This window comes from Oculina patagonica, chromosome 11, assembly GCF_052425735.1.
Source record: "Oculina patagonica isolate OP01 chromosome 11, crgOcupat, whole genome shotgun sequence".
In the NCBI taxonomy this organism is placed as follows: Eukaryota; Metazoa; Cnidaria; class Anthozoa; order Scleractinia; family Oculinidae; genus Oculina; species Oculina patagonica.
Genome location: NC_135768.1, coordinates 11,944,314 through 11,968,760, shown reverse-complemented (window position 1 = coordinate 11,968,760; position 24,447 = coordinate 11,944,314). Strand labels below are relative to the sequence as shown.

Sequence of the window (24,447 nt, the reverse complement as noted above, 5' to 3'; positions counted from 1 at the left end):
GTCACTATTTTTGTTATTACTTTATTTTGATACTTTGTCGTTTTTTCTATGCATTATAAGGAGTGTCGAATGGTAAATACGAGACTTTGCAAGACGGCGAGACTGATATCTTTTCTACAAGCCCAGGACCTATTTAGCCCTGCAAAAGAAATCAAGACGCCAAGGTGTCAAAAAAATTTGAGACGACGAGACCCCTGAATTTTGCCTAAAATTTTTTTGAGACATGCATTTTTTTAAGGACCATTCACCACCCCTATTTATGACACCACCTCTCTCACTTGTTTCAAGGGGAAGGAGTAAGACCCCCAAACCAGCATGATCAGATAAAAAGAGACCACAATATTCTCAGGAAGTTACTGGTATAGCAATATTTTACTCTCTGCAGACTGCTGCTCAAGTAACCAAACTGTAAAATAAAGCCCTTGACAACGAAGGTAAATCACACATCAAAATCACTAGGGAAGGGGGGAGGGGGGGGGTACTTAAAAATATTTTATACAGGGAGGTTCTGCCCTGAGGTCTCAAGCCTTACCCGTTTTAAGGAAAAGATAACCCTTTCATGTACCTTCAATGGTAACCCATTCACATTACAGTAAGGATAAGCCATCTGTTTTCTAAACTTTTCGTTTTAATAACCCCTTTCCCCAAAAGAATTCCACAAGCAAATGAGTTACAATATACGGCAGAAGTATCTTCCTCCTGCAGTTTCAAATTGTTGAACACACTAAGGCAAATGATACATTACATACTATTTTTTCCTTTAATTATATCAATTAAAATCCAATTTGTGACAAATTCAGTGGCACTGCAAATCATAAGTACACATAATTTATGGTAAACCTGACCATCTTAGACTTGACTTTTTTTTATTATCATCCTACTTTGAGTACTTGTGAGAACATGTAATGTGTATAAGGATTGCTGTTAAAGTTTTTTAAGATACTATATAAAAAACAAGCCTCTACAATGCTTCTTGCATAAAAGTTCTTTTCCAATGGTCTAACTTAGCTGATAGTAATTCTCTTACATGTAATTGGACAGTCGTAAGTGTGCATGTTGTATAGTTGAATCTCTCCTTACCAACACCTCCCTATTACGGACAGTTCACTTGGTCCAAAAGAAACAAAAAGTCATATAAACTCAATAACTCGACCTCTGTAATATGGACACTCATCCCTGTCCCTTTGGTGGTTTAACTGTATTTTGCTTTTTTTATTTTTACACTTGTTTGCATTTTGACCCAAAGTGCAAACAATTACTGTAAAATATACACTGATACATGCACACACTCAACTGTCAAATGAGATCATTGTATTGTTTTATTCATTAAGTGTATTGCGTTATTGACCTTGACTAAATTGGTCAATAATTAACATTGTTTATTGTTACATTTTATTTCACCCAATTTCCTATTTTGTGGACAAAAGTAAAAAGTAAATACAGTAGAAACCCATTTTCTCAAACCTCCATGAAATAAAATTTGTGAAAGCAACATTATAGGGAAGTACTGTTCAAAGGAAATGAAAATTGGTTCGAGAAATCAGGAGTTTCAAACAACTGAGAGTTACATCAGAGAAATCACGATTCTACTGTAACATTTCTTGAGAAAGTGTGGCTTTTTTGATGTTGCTCATACTCTGTACTGATTACAGCAACGACATGCAACCTTCTGGAGGTTGTGTCTTTATAAAACTACACCTGTGGAATCCTGATTTCTTAAACTATTTTTTTAAACTTCCTGATAACTCAAACCAAAAGTTGTTTAATTCCCTTCCCTCGCAATTGAATACTGCAATTTTATCCACAATTTCCTGAACTCCCCGATTACTCGACCCAATCTTTGTGTCCCTTAGCTTGCAGGTTCAAGAATTTGAGATTCCAGTCTGTATTTTGCTATATCATATTGAAACTCTTGCACTCAAGAGTATAAAGCTGTCCTGGAAATTACTCATCAATCAGTATGATACAACCATATCATGACATATTTTAAACAAAAAGAAACAAATATAAAGAAATAAGACTATAAACCTTGGAACTGTAAGTGAAAATTAACAATGCAATCTACCTTAATTTGCACTGTGCATCGTCTTTATTATTATTCTAACAATTATGTACACTACTTTTTAAAAATGCGATGCTCTACACCAAAAAATGTTTCAAATATTGCATAAGAATATCTGTTAATGAGACTAAAATGGGATATAAAAATATTGCTGCTTATAAGAATTCCTGATAAAGTGAATCACGTAAACCATGGTTATTTATAAGTCTTTATAACGACACTGGAAAATTTTAACAGTTAGCCCTAAGCCTGTTCTGGTTCAAAACAGCTTTTTGATTTTTTTTCGTGTGGGTTATTTTTGGAACAAATATGGTTTTTCAATTGCATTTGAAAATAGCTGGACTTATATTTGGAAGAGACATAATTGTGACCTTTAAGTCAATGATGTCTTGAAAGTTTTAAGATTTTCAGACACATTAAAATGTGTACGGAAAATGTTAAGGTTCATATAACAATATGACAGGACAACTGGTGAATTCAAAACTTCTGTCTACAATACCTGAACACACTGCAAAATATAAAATACAAAATTATCCCAGAATTACTGTAAGACACAGTTGTTCCCCATAATGAAGAGCTCTATCTAAAATATAATTTAAAATCTAAAATCAATCTAAAATATACATAATTGTAAGATAGCATGCCTGGTTTACAATTCAGAGGACATTATTATAAAAAGTCGGGATTATGCACTGTGTATTAGGGGTGTTGAATGGTATGAGACTGATATATTTTCTGCGAACCCAAGACCTTTTTAGCCTTGCAAAAGAAATTGAGACCCCAAGGTGTCAAAGGAAAATTTGAGAAGGCAAGACCCGTGAAATTTTGCTAAAATTTTGCCTGACACACATTAATTTTTTTGAATAACCATTCACCACCCCCTGTATTGGCTGTGTTTGGAAACAGTCAGTTGCCATTGAAACCAGTTCAAATTCAACTGAGGCTACAAAAGGTGGTTCTGATTTTAGAAAGCGCAATAAAAATACTAATTATTACCGTATGTAACAATTATTTTTAATATAATAGAATAAGAAATGTACATGTAAATGTATTATCAAGGCTGCTGCCTAACGGGCGCCCGGTCGCCAGTCAGGCGCCTAAGTTACGAGTGCGGGCAACTAAATTTTTGTTCAAGGAGCTCGCATGGGCGCCTAAACATTGATCTTCCACTCCCATCCTTTGACTTCAATTTCCTTGTAACCTTGTTTCATTGGCATAAAAAATCCCATTTAAAACAAAAAAACTGCTTCATTTTAAAACGAAAACGCTAAAATTGTTCGCATTTAGCGTATCAAGTACGTAACGTGTCTTTGCAAAATTCAGCAACTTCGAAAACCATTCGTTTTCAAGTGTTTAGGACTGGGTCTAACTTCCAAATATGGAATAATGTATTATGTTCTGGTTTACGTTTCGTTTGCTTCATTGACGTTTCGAATAAGTTTCGAAGTAAATCCAAGTGAATCTGAAGAAATATTTACGGATACAAAAGTGAAGTCAATCTGTTTGCTACTGCAGTCATGAATCAGGTCTGAAATAGTTTTAATCTGCAAATGCTTGATACAAAAACCTTTCCGACAGGCTTAAACTTAAATTTTGACTTTTTATTACCTTTTTCTAAACCTAGGAAAAATTGACCTGCTTAATTATTGCTTTTTTTAACCTTGATTACTAAAATGATTTTCCTGCTTCATGTTCATTGATTTTCTATGGGAAAACTAATGAAAGTACATGAAATGCACTCAGACTGGCACTGGCTTAACAAATGAATTAACCCTTCATGCTCTCAACTAAATGCATGTCAGTTTTCATTGCAATCTCATTCTCAGGATCTCATGAACGAGGTTGCCATTTTTGGTATGTGAAAGCGACCCTTGCCCTTTTAGAAACCATAACCCCCCCCTCTTATTTTCACTTGAATAATAACACCTTAAAATACTTAAATGACTTGATCATTTGGTGGGTCTGTTCAAGCATTATGAAGGGTTCTTTTAATATCTAAAAACCAGTTTTCCCTCCCCTTTTGTATACTCCAACTCGTGAAATCACCACCCTTTTATATACCTGGAGCCTGAAAAAGGTATCCCTGTTGGGCGGAGCCTCCCCTTATAGTCCACTATAGGGAGTACCCTCTAGGGGACATTCGGGTATATTATAGCAGGATAATGTTGGGAGAAGGTTCAATCCCTGGGCCCCTCTCCTAGGCCACATAGTTGACCACATACTGGTACTTGCCTAAGTAACCCCACCCCCCCCCCCCCACCCCACCCCAGATTTGTCTTCTGCAACTTAAGCCGGGCTCCTAACATAATGGCTTGGGCTCCTAAATTTTGATGTTAGGAGCCCAAAGGGCTCCTTAAAAATTTCCTTCGGCAGCAGCCTTGATTATTATATTATTTCTTGTATACATTGTATATTAATTTAACAGAAATATTGGGGGAAAATCCCTTTATAAAGCTACTGTATTTATTGATAGCCTCTAAGAAGTTGGTTCTGTTTCTAGGACTGGTTTCCATGGCAACCATTATAAACAACCATAATAATAATCCATCTAACACTATTTTCCAGTATACTAATTTAAAGATGGAAACTGTAAGTTGACAGTTAAACCGAGTTTCATGCACAAACAAAGACTGATGATCGCTTTATTTGTGCATGAAACTTATTCTTGGATTTCATAATACGTCATAAAATTCTGAAATCAAAATTCCCTAGGCCTACTAAATTTTCGTTGTCATAAGACGTAAGATAAAATTTCCAGATCGATAGTGTCATTCGTTTTTTAAACAGAGCATTTTGAATATTTGAGTTCTCCATCGTATGTGACATCAAGCTGAGTGCCGTGACAAAGCTGTTTTGTTTGAAAAAAGGCCTTTCCTTTCCATTTTCAGCAGATTGAACATTTCAGATATAATAAGTGGTGTTTATGTGAAACTGTACCTGCTCATGAGCCAAAGATTGCCGCTGTTGTAAACAGAATTGAGTTCCAGATGGCTTCTCTGACATCACGGCGGCCATTACTGTGTCCCTCGGAAGGACACATTTATGGCATCTCCATACTAAGCTTTATAAATTTGCGTGGAAAGGTTCGGCAAATAACTTGCGAATGGTACACCGCACAGACCTGAAACTTGGAGAAATTGTTTATCTATTTATTGTCTACAATAATTTGAAATTCATAGCTTCTGTAGTTGAATGGTTTCAAATTTATTTTTTGATTGCGTGACAGTGAAAACCAGCAATTAGTAAATCTTTAAACTAGTATTTCGCTCTGCATGTATTTGCATTGTGCACCCCTATGATTGCGTGAAACCATTTATATTTTTCTTTGCTTATTTTCCAGTATAATAATTATACCCATCAATATTAATTATTTTGGTCACCTAGCAACTAAGTAAATAAATCCAATCAATATGTACCTTTGGAAAAAGTTGATATCTTTTACCATTTGTTAGTTAAAATTACTATGTGTAATAAGTCACCTAATTTCACTTTAAGCATAAGGATATTCCATTCAATCCTATTACCGCTCCACCCAGTCTCCCCTCCACTGCCAAAAAAGGGAGTAAACCTGGCGTGTGTATACAGATCATCCAGCTTTTGCACAAGGAAAAACAGTTTCTAGAGGGATCACACCTAAACAATAAAATTTGATGACTTATTAGATTACAAATCAGATTACAAATCATCCTAAGATCTATCAAAAATCGGATAGATGAAAGTGGCACTGGACTAGTTTGTCATAATGTGGGTTGGTTTGTCTTGGTTTTGCTCCATACATTTTACTGTATTAAATTAATATTTTAAAATAAAAACTACTTATATCGCTAGTTTATATTTTGAAATGTTTAACTAAAACATCTGTAACTTAGTATTGTTCGTTAGTAAATACTAAAACAGTGGCTAGCGTTTTTGGCACACGCTGATTGGCCACTCAAACTCCTAGTGGTGGATATTTACCTTGCCACTTAACCTCGGTAAATATCCTCCTAGAAATTGACCTCAGTAAATATCCACCACTAGCCACCTCCACTTTGATGAATAGTTGTTAATTATACCAGGGAGTTTGTTTTAAGGAGGTCCATTATATTGGAGTTCCACTGTATTGGTTAGTAAATATGTATAAAATATCTGTACAATGCTACTGGTATGGCCCTGGAACAATGGCATTATGTTGTAACAGTGCAGTCGCTAAGGGTCGTTACCACCTTAAGCAAACCATTTTGAATTGCATCAACAATTCCAGGAAATGAGCCCAAGCCTGTGAGAACATCACTGGCTCCTTCCCTGAAAAGAACATGAGAAACAAATCAACAACACGTCATTCTGGAATCTTTGGCAAGTGCATCCAAGTAAACATCATGATTATGAAGAAAGGGTGGACATTCAGTTTCTTTCATAGGTGCCACAGGTAGCAAATGACTAAACATAAATCATTGCTCCTGACAATAAGTAAGAGGACCAGTGGTCTAATGGTTAACATGCTGGACTCTGGATCAAGCTGTCCGGCCAGGGTCGAGTCCTGGCCGGGGTCACTGTGTTGTGTTCTTGCGCAAGATCATTGTACTCTCATAGCCTCTTTCCACCCAGGTGTATAATGGGTACCAGCGATTTTTCTACTGGGGGCCCTGCGATGGACTAGCATCTCATCCAGGTGGGAGTAGAGATACTCCTAGTCACTTTACTTACAGAACCAGAATAAGCTCTGGCCTGATGGCCAACTATGCCCATATGCAGACTACCAAGAGGTTAAAACAAAGCCAACTGCAGTGTAAGCTATCGACTGCACAATGATTTATCGAGTGGATATCATTATCCAGCAAGGTATGGCTTTATTCATCTATTAACAACAGGTACTTAAGGCTGTCTGTAACATCATTATTTTTACCTTATTAAAATATCAACTGCTCTTTCCCGTTGATGGCTCAGCAGATACATGATGGTTCTAAGGCCGTGACACTTGATTGTATTGTCTGTGGACTACACAAAATAATGCAATGTTCAGTTACATGCACTGCAATGACTTCATAAAAAGTAAAGTTTATATAAGAAGCAAATTTAATCCACGTAATTTTTTATAGTAAGAGCCTTAGAGCTACAAGAAGTTAAATAAACTTTACAGCAACTTTGATTTCAGATGGCCGATCAAGGCATGATATTTTCTATTTCTTCGGTTAAAAGAAGCCAGCAAGTGTTGTCAAAGTGACAGATACCACCGGCAGCTGGCTGTTATTTTGAGCCCTGATGTCCCCCTTCACAAGTGTTGCACTAACCTTGAGATGTGTCTCTACAATACTTGGAAGATAATCTATCTGAAGAAAACAATTATCAAAACAATGTGAAGCAGTGTCCCTGTGGTAATGTGATCACTTACATATAATAATATACTGGTCATTTTTTTGTTTTATGACATGGGTATCATCAGCTTTAACCAATACAACCAGACTGGAAAGCGTGCAAAGAAGGTAGTCTGCTAGCCTGGGGCTAGTGGATTTTGTGGTTGGGCTGGCGGACTTAATCCTCCACTTGCCTCCTGTCACTTGCCTGAAGCATTATAAGCATTGTGCTTATGAGAAATTTTTGGGGCTAGTTAAAATGACTTTCAGACTAGTACATTTTGCCTACATACCAAAATAGCAGAGTTTTGATGGAACTTTGCAAAGTTGCCAAGAGCTCTGGATACATGTATCTGCAAGAAAACAGTTCACACTGAATTATATGTCACTGACACAAGATAAAACAAACATATTATTACAACACAGAAGTAAAAGTCACTATGGATGCCTCAAAGTATTAATTGCACCTTATTTCTCTGATAGCTTGTTAGAGACGTGTCATTAAGAGTTTCTTGACAAATGCATTATTTTGATAACAATAAACTACTCATGAAACGTTGGGAGGTGCTGTGGTCTGATGGTCAGTGCACTTGACTCTGGATTGAGCAGTCCAGTTTCAAGTCATGGCTAGGGTCACTATGTTTGGAAAGGTATTTTACTCCACAGTGCCTAAAGCAAATTTTGCTAGGGGGTAGGATAAGTAACCCTGCCATAGGTCAGTATCCCTTTCAGGGGAGGGGGATGGAGGAGAAATATTTGTAAATGTTTCAATCTACAGAAACTAGAGTTAACGGCTGGCAGTATGGGCCACTTCGCTTATCAAAAGCAGACTTTTTTATACTCTGAAATGTTAAATAAATCCATTAATTCTGCACCTGTACAGTTTAACAATCATTTGGTACCTGGATGTCTTTATGGCTGGTATGTGATGATGTCAGTGAGCACATGGCTTGTAAACAATCCCTGAGGGACATCTGCAACAAATAACAGTCACGGACATTGATAATATTCCATAATTTTCAAATAATAACTGTAAGATGATATTGGTTACAAAAAGTACAAATCCAGTGTTGGCCCAAAAGCTAGATTAACTGTGCGAAAAGAGTTTTGGTAGTAGCCACAAGGGGGGAGGGGGGAGGGGAGGGGAATAGTTATAGTGCTGTTATCGGATTAATGGTAGTGAAGAGTGAGTAAGGGTGGAGAGGGGGATGAGTACAGGCTGTCAGGGAAGGGTGGTAGGGTTATGGAGACGGGAGTTGTGGTGGTGAGGAGGGAATGTGATTAACATGTACAGGTAAAGAAATGAATTCAAAATTTGCTAATAAAAACAAGATATTTTTAATAAATAACATTTTTAGGATGCAGATATTAAAAGTTTAGTCAACAAGAATAGAATAGGATCAGCTCTTAGTGTAATAAATATCGCAATCTTATTAATTTAAAACAGTTTTAATCTTGTTAAAAAAGGTATCAGTTGACCAAACTATAAGTTAAACTTTTATATAGGTCCATAATTTATAGCATACCTGATCTTGGTCTCCAGTTGCAAGGTTAGCAATCAGACATGAAGCATTCACAAGGACCTTCAGAAAAAAGAAGTTTAAACTTGCTTCTAAACATCAAGGCTGGGTGGTTCAAAGGACGATTAAGCTTATATAGAATTAGCACAAATTTTGATTTTAGTTTTTTATTAATTTTCAGTAATGATCAATTTCTGTTTATATTTTTTTTTTCTCCAGTTGTATGTGACATTTGACTTATCTCAAACCCACAAAATGTAAGCAATAAAAGCACTTTTATACAAGAGTAATTGAACCATAATAAAGATGAAGTGTTCAACATGACAAGAGCATGGGACAAAGAAAAATTCTGAGTCCCTGATGGGAATCGAACCCATGGCCTCCCAGATACCGGTTGGGCGCTCTAACCAACTGAGCTATGAGAGGCTCGTGATGAGCTGTCAACTTTTAATTCTGAGCTCGTGCTAATTGGCTTTTGGACAACCTAGACCTGATTGTAACACAACCACTAAAACTGAGATGACTGGTTTTCATTAAAAATTTCAAAGAATAAATTAAAGCCAGTCCACTAAAAGATGACAACATCAATAGCTTACCTGTAGGTTTTTTGGTCCTCTAGTCAGAGCTTCAACTAAACATCGTCCAGCGGAGAAATCTTCCTAAAAAGAATTAAATTTAAAAATATATTTTACATTAAGTAAGACATAACTGAAATTGCTAATTATTTTAAACAAGATCATTGCTGAACATTATGGGATGGTTAAATGACTTATTATCTTACCACAGATATTATTTCTACACCAGGGAAAGGATAAAAATATTTTTATTATTACACATAATATAATAATTGTTAATTAGAAGATGTATTACCTGCACAATGCGATGCCTCTGCCAGTCTGTTCCCACAGACATCTGTGCTAAAATTCTCAATGATATTTCTTGAATCTAAAAGAAGAAGTAGCAAATTAGTATTAACCGCTAATTGGGAAAAACATTGTTTGGAATTAAAAGTTACTAATGGTGTTACACATACTTTTAGGATCAGTCAGAAGCTGTATCTCACACACAGTTTAGCATTTTATTATTTATATTATTTGAATGATTGATTTTCTGTTTCAGTTGAAAATTAGCTGTGACAGGTTTTCTGTCTGCAGCATGCAAGTCAGATTTTACCATGGAGAGATGGGGGATGGGTACTCAACATAGTTTCACCTAGGGAGGCTTAGCCCTCAGGTCCAAACCCTTACCCTTTTATATATTATTTTTGTAAGCTGAAAATGGTATATAGAAGGGCCCCCTTGGGTCCCTAGGCTTCCTTTTCACCTTCAGCTCATGAAATTCAGGACTGTCCTTTTATACAGCTGCAGTCTGGTAAAGGTAACTCTTCCCCTAAAGCTTCCCCAAATAGCCCATAAGTACCACCCTCCCCACCCTCCCAGGATTATACTCTTATGCCAGTGGGGTCTCAATAATGTACTAAGTAAAAAACAAATGAACATGAACTGATAATAGTCATAATGACGAGAATGTTTAACCCATTGGCGCCTGTGCCGGCTGTAGCCGGCCGTGCGAAAACCACTCCCGAAATGCCTGTGCCGGCCTCAGCCGGCCTTGAAAACCACGTGTTGGCAAATGCCCTTTCCCTCCCTCCCTGGAGTTTTTTTGGTTCTTCTATTGTTCTATAGATAATAACGGCAAATAAACCAATCAAAATCTGTTTTCTGCGCATATTTTTAGGGAACTCTTGGGGTCCTAGAAAGAAGGTTTTTCGTCTTATTCCGTGCATTGAAAACGTACAAGGAAATCATGGAGCCGCGCGGCTTGTATTTACAAACTTCCAAGGCCTTGTTTTTGATTCTGAACAAGAAAAATACCATCTTTGGGACTGAAAACGGAAAGGAGAAACACTATAGAATTTTAAAGTGGCCTTAAAACGGAAAACCATGGAGTACAGAGTGCTAAAACCTTGTTGATGAAGGATTTATCTTTCCTTCCACCGCCGCGGACATGGTGTAATGGTGCTTACAAATGCGTTTTGAATTCAAATCACGGACTTAAACACGGACTAAATGCGGCTTCTCAAGTCTTTTGAGAACGAAATGGTAATGTACTGTTATTGCTTTGAACTTGGATGTAATTTTTTGAACGATCGGTAAATCCATTTAGTGTACAATTGACTTCAAAAGCCGCCTGCTAAAATTAAAACTTCGCTTTCAACATGAACATGTGGATAATTAATTCTGCCGTGCAGTACAGCACGGCTCGAAAAATTTCGATACTCTGCCGCTTGTTAACACATTTCTTGACTTCATCTGAACTAAAAATAAATTCTAAACAAAGTTTCTTTCAAGGTTCTCTCGTTTATCCATTTTGAGTCCGGAATTTTAGGCTTTTGAAGGCGAACAGATTTGTTGCGCACGTGTTGTTATCTGAGATCTATCTTTCGGGAGACTTGCTTCTTCATTGTCTAGCTTCGCTTTTTTTTTAATTATGTCTATCGCTTTTGAAAATTACAACTTACAGTGCTTCAGAATATACAAAGGAGTATGACTATCAATATTAATAGTAAAGGAATGCATGGAAAGCGGTGCTAGTGTTGATTTAGTAGTCTGAATTCTGTAATTTTGTAAGCGTTTTTTATGCTTTTTCACACCGCCGCAATTTGAAGATAATTTTATCGTCTCGAATTACCGGTTTTCTGCACCAAGAAATAAGCTAAGTGTTATTGAATTAATGACAGTATCAGTTGTACAGATTGTAAACCTATCTTTTACCAGACTATTTTACGATTTTTCTTAAAAATTTGTACATAGTCTCCGTGTTTTTGCGAGCTCCAAAATGGCGTGCAAAGGTGAATAAAATTTTATCGCTGTCTTTAGTTTTGGTTTGGGATAGATTTATCAAGGCTGATAATCTCTTTTAGTCATAAATTGGTCTTTCAACATGTCTAGTTTAAATAAAAGTTAACTTCAGAAACTAATGGTTTGTCTGAATTTACTGCGCATATGGTTTATTTTTTCCACTCGTATGTTTGCGTTCAATCCCATAAAAGAGCCAGGTATTTAGGGGTGGGTGCGTGCGTAAAACCTTCAGGCGTCAATGGGTTAATATGATTTGGGCAATTCTGGTGCAGTATTAATACCTTTTCATCTTGTGCCTTTGTCAAAGCTAAAATTCTTGGCAGTGCATTCTGATTGCTCTATAGATAAAAACACAATAATTTAAAATAATTATAAAAACCATTTGACTCTATAATGGCTTTTCTGGGTAACAGGGTAGCCTAAATAGCACGCTGCTTGGCTTGCTTATGATTTGTGATAATTGAAATAGTAGCATGATGTAACAATTTTCATCATTGGGGCCTAGTTCAGTGTTTAGTGTGAAAATGAAATGAATTTCAAGTAAAAATGTATTTTTATGTTAGACTAGTCTGATTTGTATTTTCTTTGTTTAATGATTATCTGGAAGAAAGGAAAAACAAATTTAACAAATTAGTTAAAAATCCTTTGGACCTGAAATTCATTTTGAAATAAAACACATCCACATCCCTCAACAGAGTGTACCACTCCAACCCCCAATACCTAGACCCTTTTTAAATTTCCCTTGAAGGTTCCAGTTATTTGAATTCAACTGCACTCATGTATGGTTGAGACATCCTGGCTGTTTAAGGGGTGGATGTCAGTGCAGGTTTGGCTGTTAACATGTACTAACCTCTATAAGGGGTGCTAAGTTGCCTTGATGTTCAACAATGTGACTTAACGTCATCAAAGCAAGTAGTGCCATTGCTTCTTTCATTGCACACATTGTCAGAACAGGATCTAATGCACCGTCAGCTAGGGCTGTAAAAATACGAGATGAATATGAACTACAGGCAATCAAAACTCGTATTGAATTACAAATTAATGTATTTCAAATGCATGACATCTGCAATTCACCACTTCCTTCATTTTTGTGGTACTTCATAATCTGGATATTATGATGTTAAACTAAAGAGCTAAGACAACAAGCAGCTTTTGACCCTGAGGCAAATGACCTTTGACCCTAAGGCAAATGGTCTTTCTTCTTAAATTAAAAAATAAATATACGCTGGTTAATTTCAACTATATTGTAAACCACATACATATCAGGCAAAAAAGCTATAGGGTTGGTCAATCAAGTCACAAATAAACGACAGGTATAATTTTATGTCTTCAAAATACAAATCTTTCAGAAACAATTTTGGTGACAAGAATTAATTGGATAATTAATTGATCAGGATATGCTATGATGTGCCAATAAGCATTCTTTGGGGTAAAAGGGGTGATCACATTAAAACAACCAAATTTGTTATCTGTTTAAAACCATCTTCACATTGTACACAACTACCAACGAAAGTCAATACAAATAGCAGTTACTTAGCAAACTGACCTTGTGCTTTTAATTCAGGTGATTTACAAAAAATCATCAGTGCACTGATTCCATCAGTAAGTGTCTGTTCCTGACTCTCATTCACGGTTGAAAGTATGCTATAATGAAAAATTTAGTTATCAGTTAAAAGAATGCAATGATGATGATGATGATGATGATGATGGATTGCATTTCAACAGGATGAAAGAACCTAAACAGTTTCTGATTCTCATTTAATATATGTGACCTCACACGGGAAAACGTACACTAACGAAAATCCGCAAAACGGATAAAAACGGACGGATAGTAAACGGATAGTAAACGGCTTCTAAACCATTTAAATGGACAAGCATAATAATTAAACGCTTACCATAAGCGTTTAAACAGTAAGGCAAAACATTTAAACGGAAGTCGAAAGCGTTTAAACGAAAATAAAACATTCAAAAGGATGCCAAAAGCGCTTAATCGGCAAAGCAAAACATTTAAACTCAAGCCGAAAGTTCTTAAATGGCAATGCAAAACATTTAAACGAAAGCCATTTTAATGGCAAGGATGAAAAAGATCTTTAAAGCGGCAGACAAAACTGAAAGTATTTAGATAAAATTTGCAAAAGTTTGAATGGCCGAACGCGAGATAATTAGTTGCGTGTCAGACGGAAATTTTGGCAACGCAAAAAAAAATTGTCTAAAAGCTCGTTCATCACGCATACTATTTCAAGTCGAAATTTAACTGTTACCTTCATCTCAAAGAGCAATTTAACAGAATAAGCGGACTGCAAGCGAACTCTGCATTTAGGAATTTACATGTCGCGAAAATTAAACACCGACAAGTTTTTTATTTACACAATATGTCAACACGAGATCGAGCGTGACAATTTAAACCGGCGAGTTTGCGGTAAAAAAAGTTTTCACGAAAAGCGAACGCATCAAAAGTTTGTTTCTTAACTTGGCGAACATTTATTAAGATCGAATAAAAGTTCCACAGAAGATTGAGAAATCAATGACATGTATTCGCGGGGAATTTGATATCTTTCGGGCGACATTCTTTAAAACGCCGACAAACTTGTGATTATGCAAATGTCGGCTTCTATAAATCTTAGAAGTTTTTTGCCGTTCAGCCAGAATTTTGCCGATTAGAACAACTTTTATCCGATCAAAAATCCCTTATTTTGGTCATTTCTTTATTTGATGCTGAGTTCGCGATCAGTGTTACGATTTTTACCGCTCGATAGACGTCTAGAAACGACGAACCAAGTTTATCCTGTCCGAGTATAGCTAACTGTCATGGGTCGTGGGTCGTGGGTGGAAGTCGTGGGTCGTGGGTGTGGGTAAAAGTCGTGGGTAACAAAAAAGTCATAAAAAATACTGAACAAACATTTGTGAGGAAATAGTTCGTGTATGGCTAGTCTGACGCAGAGTTTCGACCCGGCTCAGAGGTCTTTCTGCTTAGCAAACTTGTTGGGGTGTCTGTAATACCAGAAACACCACAAAACACACTGGAACACCGAAAATGTTTAAACACAGATAAAAAAATGATTTGAATAAATTAAAATTAACGTTAAAAATAAAAATAAGGTAAAGATTGATTGCTCACAACTGGATTAAAACTAAAGACTTTGGATGATATCAACGAAAAATTCCGTAGTCGTCCGAAAACTTCCAAGAGTTACCCGAACATAACCCAACATTTTTAGAAAGCTGCCGAACATTTCCGAAGTCCTGTGACGCTGGTCGGTTTTCAATCCAGAGACGGGAAGAACATGGGCAAACATTTTGTATTTTGTCTGGATACAAATGTCTCTATCATAAAGAGGGGCACAGGATTCGTTACCCGTCTAGATGAGTTACCTTTCGTAATGCGTCACTCAGAACGCGGTACATATTTTAAACCCAGTCCGCAGCCCGTAGCCCGCGTTTCACTCCTAAGTCCGTGAGGTGAAAACAAAAACAAAAAACAAACAAACTAAACACTCAATTCAAATAGTAGCAATATACTAGCCTGTGTACAGCCGTCCCCCTCCCTGTTTCCGATTTTTTTAGGGGAGGGGGCGGCTGTATACAGGCTACAATATACATGCTCGTTATAAAAATAAGCTCAATAATTTGGAAGAAGTATAGGCACAGAATTATATCAGGGACTGCGGAGAGGGAGGGGCTAGGGGGGCTTTAGCCCCCCCACTTTTTTACAGTAACAAGAAAAAAATATAATGAATTAAGAAACAAATGAAAATATTTCGTTTCTGGACGCCATATTATTAGTAACAGAAGTAACTATTACCAAAATAGACTCACCTTCAACTTTGATACATGTTAGGCTACTACAGGATCATGCCCTTTATTAAAAACTGGCTTTTTAAGAGAGAGCGGACTTCTCATGAAAAAGGCCTGTTTCGTCATTGGTTAGTTTCAAACGGACAAATGGGTTATCAGTGAGTAGTTATATCGAACGGTTTGTGACGTCTCTTTATCGCAACGTTTTGTCGGTTCAAGCTATACTTTAAAAAAAGATAATAAGCGCTGAATGTTTAAATTTTTAATTTTAAACGCATTTTCCAGTATCTAAGAGAAATTTAAATCCAAAATTTGCCGGGAGAGCATGCCCCCGGACCCCCCTAGTTGGCCCACGCTTCGGAGTTCGAGTTTAAGCCCCCCCCCCCACTCAAATTCTTCCTGCGCGGTCCCTGTATATGCAATTCGCCGGGTGTCGATTTAAAAAGAAAGCTCTCACAAACTCACTCACTCAACTCTCACAATTCCAAGTGTGTTATAGTTTGTCGTAAAAATGTTGGCTGCAACATTTCCGCGTCCGAATCGAACATTTTGTCGCATTGGCCAACAGGCGAAGCCATTGTATCTACTTTTAAATATTAACCAAACAGAAGCGCCTTTTTGTAACCGCAAACGCGACCATTAAAATTTCCCATGGTAAAAATGTCGTTCAGTCTGCAATGCACAATGTCACGCAATATTTTTAAGTCACGGTTCTTGTGGAGTAAGGAGGGGGGGGGGGGGGGGAGTTTGCGAGGATGAAATCCTAATCGTAACGCAGAATATAAAATAAAAATTCCTATAAATTTTTAAATTTAATTGAACTGTTTTGTTGATATGTGTTTAAACATTTTCAGTGTTCCAGGGGTGTTTCGTGGTGTTCCTGTCCTGGTTTTAGAGACACCCCAACAAGTTTGTTGAACAGAAAAGCCTCCTGAGGGTCCCTTGACCGGGTCGAAACTCTTCGTCAGACTAGCCATGCACAAACTACTTTCCTACAAATGTTTGTTATCCTCTCTTGTTTTTTTTATGTTTTTTTTTTTGTTACCCACGACTTTTACCCACACCCACGACTTTACCCACACCCACGACCCACGACTTCCACCCACGACCCACGACCCACGACAGTTAGCTATACTCATCCTGTCCCGCCGTCCCAGACATGCGGTTTGCTGGAAAACAACTCAGAAAATGAATTGTTTTTGAATTCTGAAACATTCAGTGTGGAAAAGTTGAAAGAAACAATAAAGATCAAGACGTTTACTGAGTAATAATACCATTCAATTGCGTGTACAGAAATTTCTAGGCAACCGTGACATTAATTCTTGGCCATAAAAGGTCAAGAAGCAAAGCGTGATTCACGCCGCCATCTCGTCTCGTCTTTGCACGTGAGAATGGAAAAGTGGCTTTCACTTTCTCGACCTGTTTCGATTATTTCGAATCACTTCACTGTTTTAAATCAAGACCTTCAACTGGAGATGACATGAGAATGTATTTTACCGAAAAAAGTTGCTATCTTGCGCTTTACTGGTAAGTGAGATGAATAAAATAAATGTTTATCACAAGCTTCGAAATGTCACAGTTCATTTTATTCCACGCGTGTTGAATTTATTAAAGCTTGTACGGTATAAATAATTTTGAAACGAAGTCGATTTATTTAGAAACAAGCGCATCCCATTTTATTTGTGCTTGTTCCGTACCGTGGTTTGCCGTTTGTGAACATCGATAAACACTGATAAACGGTGAAATAAAGTAAACGCAGCGTTTACCGTTTAAAAGGTTTAGGATACGAAATGGACGGATGGCCTTATCGTTTAAACGGCATGTAAAAGATAGTGTTAACCGTTTAAACAGTTTAGGACACAAGATAAACGGATGGCCTTACCGTTTAAACGATTTTTATGAATCGTTTAAACGAATGATAAACGGATAATAAACGCTTCTAGCGGTTAAACGGAAAATCGTTAGTGTACGTTTTCCCGTGTGAGGTCACATATATGCCAAACAAAACCCATTCCAATTCTTTAAGTCCCTTTGCACCTTTGATTTTCATATTTATATATTACCGGTAAGTTGTTGTTCCAAAAAAGATAAAATTTGTGTGCTGCATCAAAATACTGTTAATGTCAAGACTGACAAGACTAGTACAATTCATATTGCCATTTTCAATATGAAGCCTGAGAAAACAAATTTTGAAGATACTTTTATTACATCTACTACCTAATATTAAGATTACTTTTATTACTGAGAGAGATAAAAATATAAACTTAATAAACTAAAATCAACCTCAGTCATATATTAGATATTCTGTATGTAGATGTAAACAAGTTGTCCTCACCTGCACAAGGCCTTTATTCCGCCGCACTTGGCTAACATTGAATGCAGAGGAGGGTGAGTGGAGAGAATCTGAAGTCCTGATGCAACAGCTGCCTAACAAATAATTTACTTCAGTTGAATTCAATCAGAATTATAACTTCTTCAATTACACTAAATAAATCATGAAAGCCTAAGTGTAATCTGTCCACCAGAATTATTATGGACACACATTGCAAAAAATAGTTTGGGTACTAAAGTTTTCCAAAATCTCCATCAACTGAGAAGTAACCCTACATACCAGTTTCAGCTCTACATGTACAACAATGTTCAGTATGTTTATCATACATGTACATTTCAAGATCTTGCTATATAAATTAGTGCCAAATCAGGGGCTGGGGAAAGGGCGTAGCCCCCCCCCCCCAATATTTTCAAAAAATAAAGACTTTCTAAGAGAAGAGTCTCAAAGACCCCCTATTTCAAGTAACTAGTCAGCCCCCCAAAAAGAAAAATGCTCCGCAGCCCCTGCAAATGTGTAATAAAGGAGACATGAATGTTTTGAAAAACTCAATAACACATGACTTACTTTCACTTCGTCATTTCCACTTTGGCTGAGAAATATCAGTGTCTGGACCCCACCCATCTCAACAACCTAGTTAAAACAATATCTAATAGTTAGTCCATATATCAAAAGATAAATAACTGTCACAGCAGCATGGAAGGCACGGTGGCCTTAATGAACAGTGTACTGTATCTAGTTCAAGAGTTTCAAGCACTGCTTGACACAGTGAAAGAAGTTGTCTGGTAATTGATACGATCCATACAAAATCACGTAATGTGTACTTCCATTAAATGCTCACAGACACCCAAAGGAGTGTCAATGCAAATTCTGATGGGGAGGCAACATTTCAAACGGCAAAATTTTTAAAGAAATTGTAAAGCTTATCTGGAATTTCCAAAGGAGTGAAGGGATCAAACCAAAAAAACCATCCACAGGAGGGGTATGGATATTTCCCGAAACAACACAATATAATAAGCAATTATTGGATGAGGTTGAGCATGATATCGTGAATTATCAAAACCGAGGTCTGTGTTATCTGCTGAAGCCGAAGGCTGAGGCGGATAACACAGACATGAGGTTTTGATAATTTACGATATCATGTGAAAACCGAATTCAATAATTGTTTTATTATACGTTTTCAAACAATTTGCCATAACTTCCTTTAGCGTCGGTGTAAAACTTTGTCAGAACATTGGCCAAAGCGGTTTTATCTTGTGGTTCCTCCTGGTTCTTCTCCCTCAAATAATCATTCAGAATTTTTACACTTGTTTTTGTTGTTCTCTTGGTGTTTTTAGAATCTATATTCTCAATCAAAACGTTCAATTCCTCTTCGGAAACGGAGGCAAATCGCTCCGCCATATCTTTAAAAGTTTGACAGCACTACACGGACGAGGGGCTTGTAAACTAGGCTGACTTTGAGCTCGACATGATAACCCAATATCTGCTGCAGATATTGGGTTATCATGTCGAGTTCACATGCTACTGTATATTGACTGAATGCTCTCGACCAATCACATGTTTCAAAGTAATTCTAATGTATAATAACAGTGGTTATCTGAATTTTTTACTCACCTTAGTGAGTCCAGCAGGATCCTTGCACAACTCTGTCAAACCTTTAGCAGCTTCCAACTTAAAAGACTACAAACAATTCATTAAGGAACTAGTTAATACTTAATCTATAACAACAGCACTTTATCAAATACAGAATACTTTTTCCAACAAATCAGAAGCCTTATGACCACTTGTCACCAAAGATTTGACCCTTGAACCAACTTCTGTTTCTTTTGGAGGTTCAAGAATTTGGGATTCCGCTGTATTGACAATGTTGGGATAATTGTAACAATGAACTCTGACTAATAAGGATTACTTTGTACCATTTGAAGAGATCTTGACTTTGTCACAAGGGATGTCACATCAAGACAGTTGTCACAAATTCTCTCTGGCTCTTCAAATCCAAGTTGTGGAAGAGGAACCTATAAATTAAAGATCATATATCATGGAGGCTGATCTGCTTAATATACAGTTGTATATCAAGAGGAAGTAAAATTTGCTCTCAGGTCAACAAAACCAGAACTTATCCCAGTGTCTGTTACATGAAGCAGAAGCAAGTTGGGGTACTGTCAACTCTGGCCTTACAGACGCCTCCCTATTACAGACACCCACCATTATTTCAAGACATAAAATAAATAGTCCTCATCCACCACAGGCGTTAACGGCCTAAATTGCAGCACAACACTGCACACTTTAAGTAGTCACATCCCACTTGATACGCTCACACAAATCACTCATACGCTTACATAAATCATTCATACCCTCACATAAATAATTTATTTGATCGATTTCTCGAATCGTGAGTTTGGAACGCCTGTGTCCTCACCAAATTTACAGAGGATTTACTATCACAAAATTACTCCTGAGAGTTCTCTGGGTTGCAATTTCATGTGACCATGTAGGGAAGAACAGTTGATTTCAATACCTTCTCATTGCAGCATTTGCTGCAAAGAATGTTTCCACATTGCCGACAGTGGTGTTTTCTGCGGATCTGTGTAAACTTCTGAGAACAGAGTGGACAGGTCTGTGCCACGTCATCTGCTAACCACCTTTGTATACCAATAATTAAAGATAAAATTAAGAGGAAATCCGCCAGGACTTTGAGTAGTCATTGGACAAAATTATGTACCAGAACTATTTACACCTGATTGCAAGCTTTTGTGTTACTGCTTCAAATATCTTATCGAAAAAAATCTTTTCTAACAACACCACACATCGAAAACACATTTTGAAGTTCCGCTGAATTCCACTGAATCTCTTATAAGATGTAAGCTTTTGCCCATAGCTTGTGAACTTTAAATATCATTTTCTCAGACTCTGATAAGAAATTGTTGTACCAGGATTATTTCCACCTTATTGCAAACTTTTTTGTTACTGCTTCAAATATCTTATCAAAAGAAATCTTTTCTAACAACACCTCACATCGAAAACACATTTTGAAGTTCCGCTGAATTCCACTAAATCGCTTAAGACGAATTAACAAAATGGCTACACGTGAGATTTTGCCCATACCTTGTAAACTTTGAAATTCATTTTCTCAGACTCTGATAAGAAATTGTTGTTGGTGTTATCACAGATACCGGTAATTACTTACATCTTTACCTTTTATTAAGGGTTGGAAATAACGCAATAGGATTTAAATTATTCTAGAAATTGATTTTTGTCCAACTTTAATAAATATTACTCGACTTGCTAGTGGATTCCGTCTTAATCTTTAATAATAAAAACAATGCATTTATTTTTTGCTATTTTCTTATATGACAAGCACAGCTGTGCTCTGGTGTGCCCGGTTGCCACAGGAGTCTAACTTTTTGTCTTTGGGCAACTTTGTAAAACTTTGCTTCCTAACCATAAGAGCTTTTAAGAGCTGGGCACCTAAGAGTTCTTACATGAGAGATTTTGGGCACCCTGCAATTATTATAATAGCACAATAACTAATTTCAAAAACACGAAACAACTTTTTAAAGACATGTTTCAGCATGACTCATGCCATCTTCAGCTTTGGCATGAGTCATGCTGAAACATGTCTTTAAAAAGTTGTTTTGTGTTTTTGAAATTAGTTATTTTACTAGTGCTAACAAAGAAATATGGAAATATAATAGCACAGCTTTGACAAACTATCAAAAATATTTAGACAGAACTTGAAACTATAAGAAGTGAAGTTGTCGACCAAGTTCCAATTGACTGGTCTCATTTAGTCAGAGACTAACTGTAATAATAATGATGATATAGTTCAGATTTTGATCAAAAAAAAAAAAAACTTGGCAGCAAGAACTTGGACACATGACATCAAAATACAATGTTTAACCTTGCTATTACTCCTACATGTTGCATTGTGTAGTTCTATAAAATATCCATACCTCCCCCATGGAAGGGATTTTTTAAAAGGACCCCCACCCCTCTGGAAAGTCCAGTTAAATTTCATATATATATTTTTAAATTTTTTGCTCTTTGAGACCCCCACCCTCCCTGGAAATTTCCAATCCCTTCTGTGGGGGGGGGGGGGGAGAGTATGGACATTTTCTGGAACTACACATTGGAATTCTCCACCCCTCAGAATGCCCACAAAAATCAAATTTCCTGGACAGAGAAAAGGGTCAAATGAAGTGATTGCTGTGCACGCTGGATTTAATATCTTGAGAACAAACACTATCTTTAAATATTTCAAAGAAATTTAAATATAGATACAAAAAGCTGCTTCCAAATTGGTGGGTAAGAGTGGGCATCAAAAGTAAGAATTAAAAGTTAAAAGTTAACTCAGAAAGTTGACTCGATTTTTACTTTTAACTTTTCATTTGGGATATCAACTTTTACTTTCAATTCAACTTTCAATTTTTAATTTTTTAATTTAACTGTAAAGAATTTGTTTAAAAATAAATGAACATTTAAAAATATTTTTTGTTGGCTACAGTAGGAGGTCTAGACTAGCAACAAAAAATGCGGTCCTGTTATGTCTTCAGGGTAGGGTCTTTAAATAACTAGGATGGGGCATTTGAATGGCTTTTACCCTGTGAAAGTATATTTCAACTTCCTAAAATTGAAAGAGTTCAAATGGTCCCAGGATTTCGGGATTTCTACATTTTGGTTTGACTTCTTGTAATTGTGTCCATGTGTTGTCTGACTAGCCAATGATAAGAAAAAGATAGCAAGTCTTATTTACTGTAATATTAAAGTATGGACAATGAAATAAAACAAATTACATTGTTGTTTTTACATATCTTCATGTAATAATATCAAATATTACTTACATTCAACATTAAACAATCAAACAGGAATGCTGTCTTAAAGATTTCAGGGGGAAATAGGTCTTAATACATCACTTTAATAGTGTAACTGTACATTGCTCTGTACGGGATAAGGAGTAGCTACAGGAATGATATGCATGTACTTACAAGTCCCGCGCATAAACAGGTCATCTCAGTCAGTCAGTCAGTCACTGTATTTGCAATACGCCGAATAACTCAGTATAAGACAGGACAGTTTCTGATTAAGTTTAAATTAAATCGTAACAGTGTAGGCTTTGCCAGATTGTGGGCTGCCTTGATGTGGAGTGTTTGGTTTGTGTTCGCTCGGAAGCAAAACCGAGCGACTGCACTGAGATCTGGGCCCCTTGTGTTTATAAAACTTCAAAAAAAGCCTGCTTTGTTTTGTGCCCTTTGAAGCTTTATATCCCATGAATCAACCACAGCTTTGATATTATCAACAAGTTTTTCTAATACTTTGTTTAGTCAGCTGGTGTAATGAAAAAGGCATTTTGGTCTATTGACACAAAAAGCTTGAAAACGATTTGTAGTAAGCCGCGATCAATCGATCGAACGATCGCTGAATGGAATGATGCTAGCTACAAGGTAAGTTTTGGCGGGAAGAGGCGTTCAACATTTTCAGCGCTTGCATCTTACCTGGCTTTTACTAGAAGAAACGGAGTACTTGAAAATACATTGGCAGGGCCTTCGGTTGCTGCAGGAAAAACATCTCTATCGTGAAGACGAATCCTGTTGGTGCTTCTCGCCATGTTGAAATCCTTTATACCCAGTCTTCCTCGATTCAGCCTGACTGCTTCGTGCAACCTGAAGTCACGCGCGCCAGTCACGCACAAATCTCCGCGCCCAGATTTTTGTACCCTGACAACACGTGGTAGCAGAAAATTATCTCGGAACTTGAAAACTTTATTGCCTCCTTCATGAAAATTCGGATGAAAATATTTCAGTTTTCCCCTCTTCCACGTTTTCACAAAAAAATAAGTATAACACGATTCGCGGCCGTTGTCTGGACTGTCACACAACGCTTATTAAACAGCGGCTGCAAACGCCATGACAATTTCCCTTCCAGCCCTCCTACTCAGTCATTAACTGTATAAAACATTAATTTGTTCTTTTCAAAGAGCAACAAAACAGAAATGTTATACAGTCAACTCTCTCTTAACAGACACCTGTATAAGACGGACACCTCCATAAGACGGACACCTGGTGTTGGTCCCGTTCCTACGGATACCTCTCAGGAGCCCATTACTAGTAATGGGCTCCTGTACCTCTCTTATGGTGGATTTCCACTGACGCGTAATTTTTAGCCTGCGTTGCAGACGAACAACAGTTGCAGAGTTGTTCGTCTGCAACGCAGGCTATATTTACGTGCGTAAAAAATTTTAGAGACAATGTATGAACGGCTTGCGTACACGTTTACGCAAGCCGTTCATACATTGTCTCTAATTTTTTCACGCACGTAAAAAAATACGCGTCAGTGGAAATCCACCATAAGACGGGCAGTTGGAGCCGGTCCCGAAGGTGTCCGTTTTAGTGAGAGTTGACTGTACGCCTGTGGTAGACATGCCACATAAGACGCGTAAAAGACAAGAACGGGAAAACGCGATGGTAGCAACTCTCTTTTAAAAGGTGAAGTTTGGGTTGAAATGCGGCACCAAATGCAGCACGGGGATTCGCCGGTTCTATTTTTCGTA

General features: G+C 37.1%; 1 protein-coding gene across 3 annotated transcripts; it reads right to left on the bottom strand.

Annotated features, from left to right (window-relative positions):
* Positions 1–4,832: 4,832 nt before the first annotated feature.
* On the bottom strand, positions 4,833–23,514 carry LOC144630362 (uncharacterized). Of its 3 annotated transcripts, XM_078488725.1 has the most exons (18): positions 23,393–23,511; positions 20,419–20,542; positions 19,817–19,915; positions 19,515–19,580; positions 18,468–18,533; positions 17,907–17,998; positions 13,323–13,420; positions 12,627–12,754; positions 12,058–12,114; positions 9,786–9,860; positions 9,512–9,574; positions 8,922–8,978; positions 8,298–8,369; positions 7,689–7,748; positions 7,333–7,371; positions 6,948–7,039; positions 6,268–6,346; positions 4,833–5,695 (listed from the first exon to the last, which is right to left on the bottom strand). In XM_078488725.1, the coding sequence occupies exons 1-18, from the start codon at positions 23,503–23,505 to the stop codon at positions 5,690–5,692; spliced, it is 1,386 nt and encodes a 461-aa protein (XP_078344851.1). In that variant the 5' UTR covers positions 23,506–23,511; the 3' UTR covers positions 4,833–5,689. The 3 variants fall into 3 exon arrangements, 2 of the variants coding, with proteins under 2 accessions (XP_078344851.1, XP_078344852.1); XM_078488726.1 differs by having other exon boundaries at positions 4,833–6,346; positions 23,393–23,514; XR_013566508.1 differs by lacking the exon at positions 4,833–5,695 and having other exon boundaries at positions 6,300–6,346; positions 7,333–7,367.
* Between the last annotated feature and the right edge of the window lie 933 nt (positions 23,515–24,447).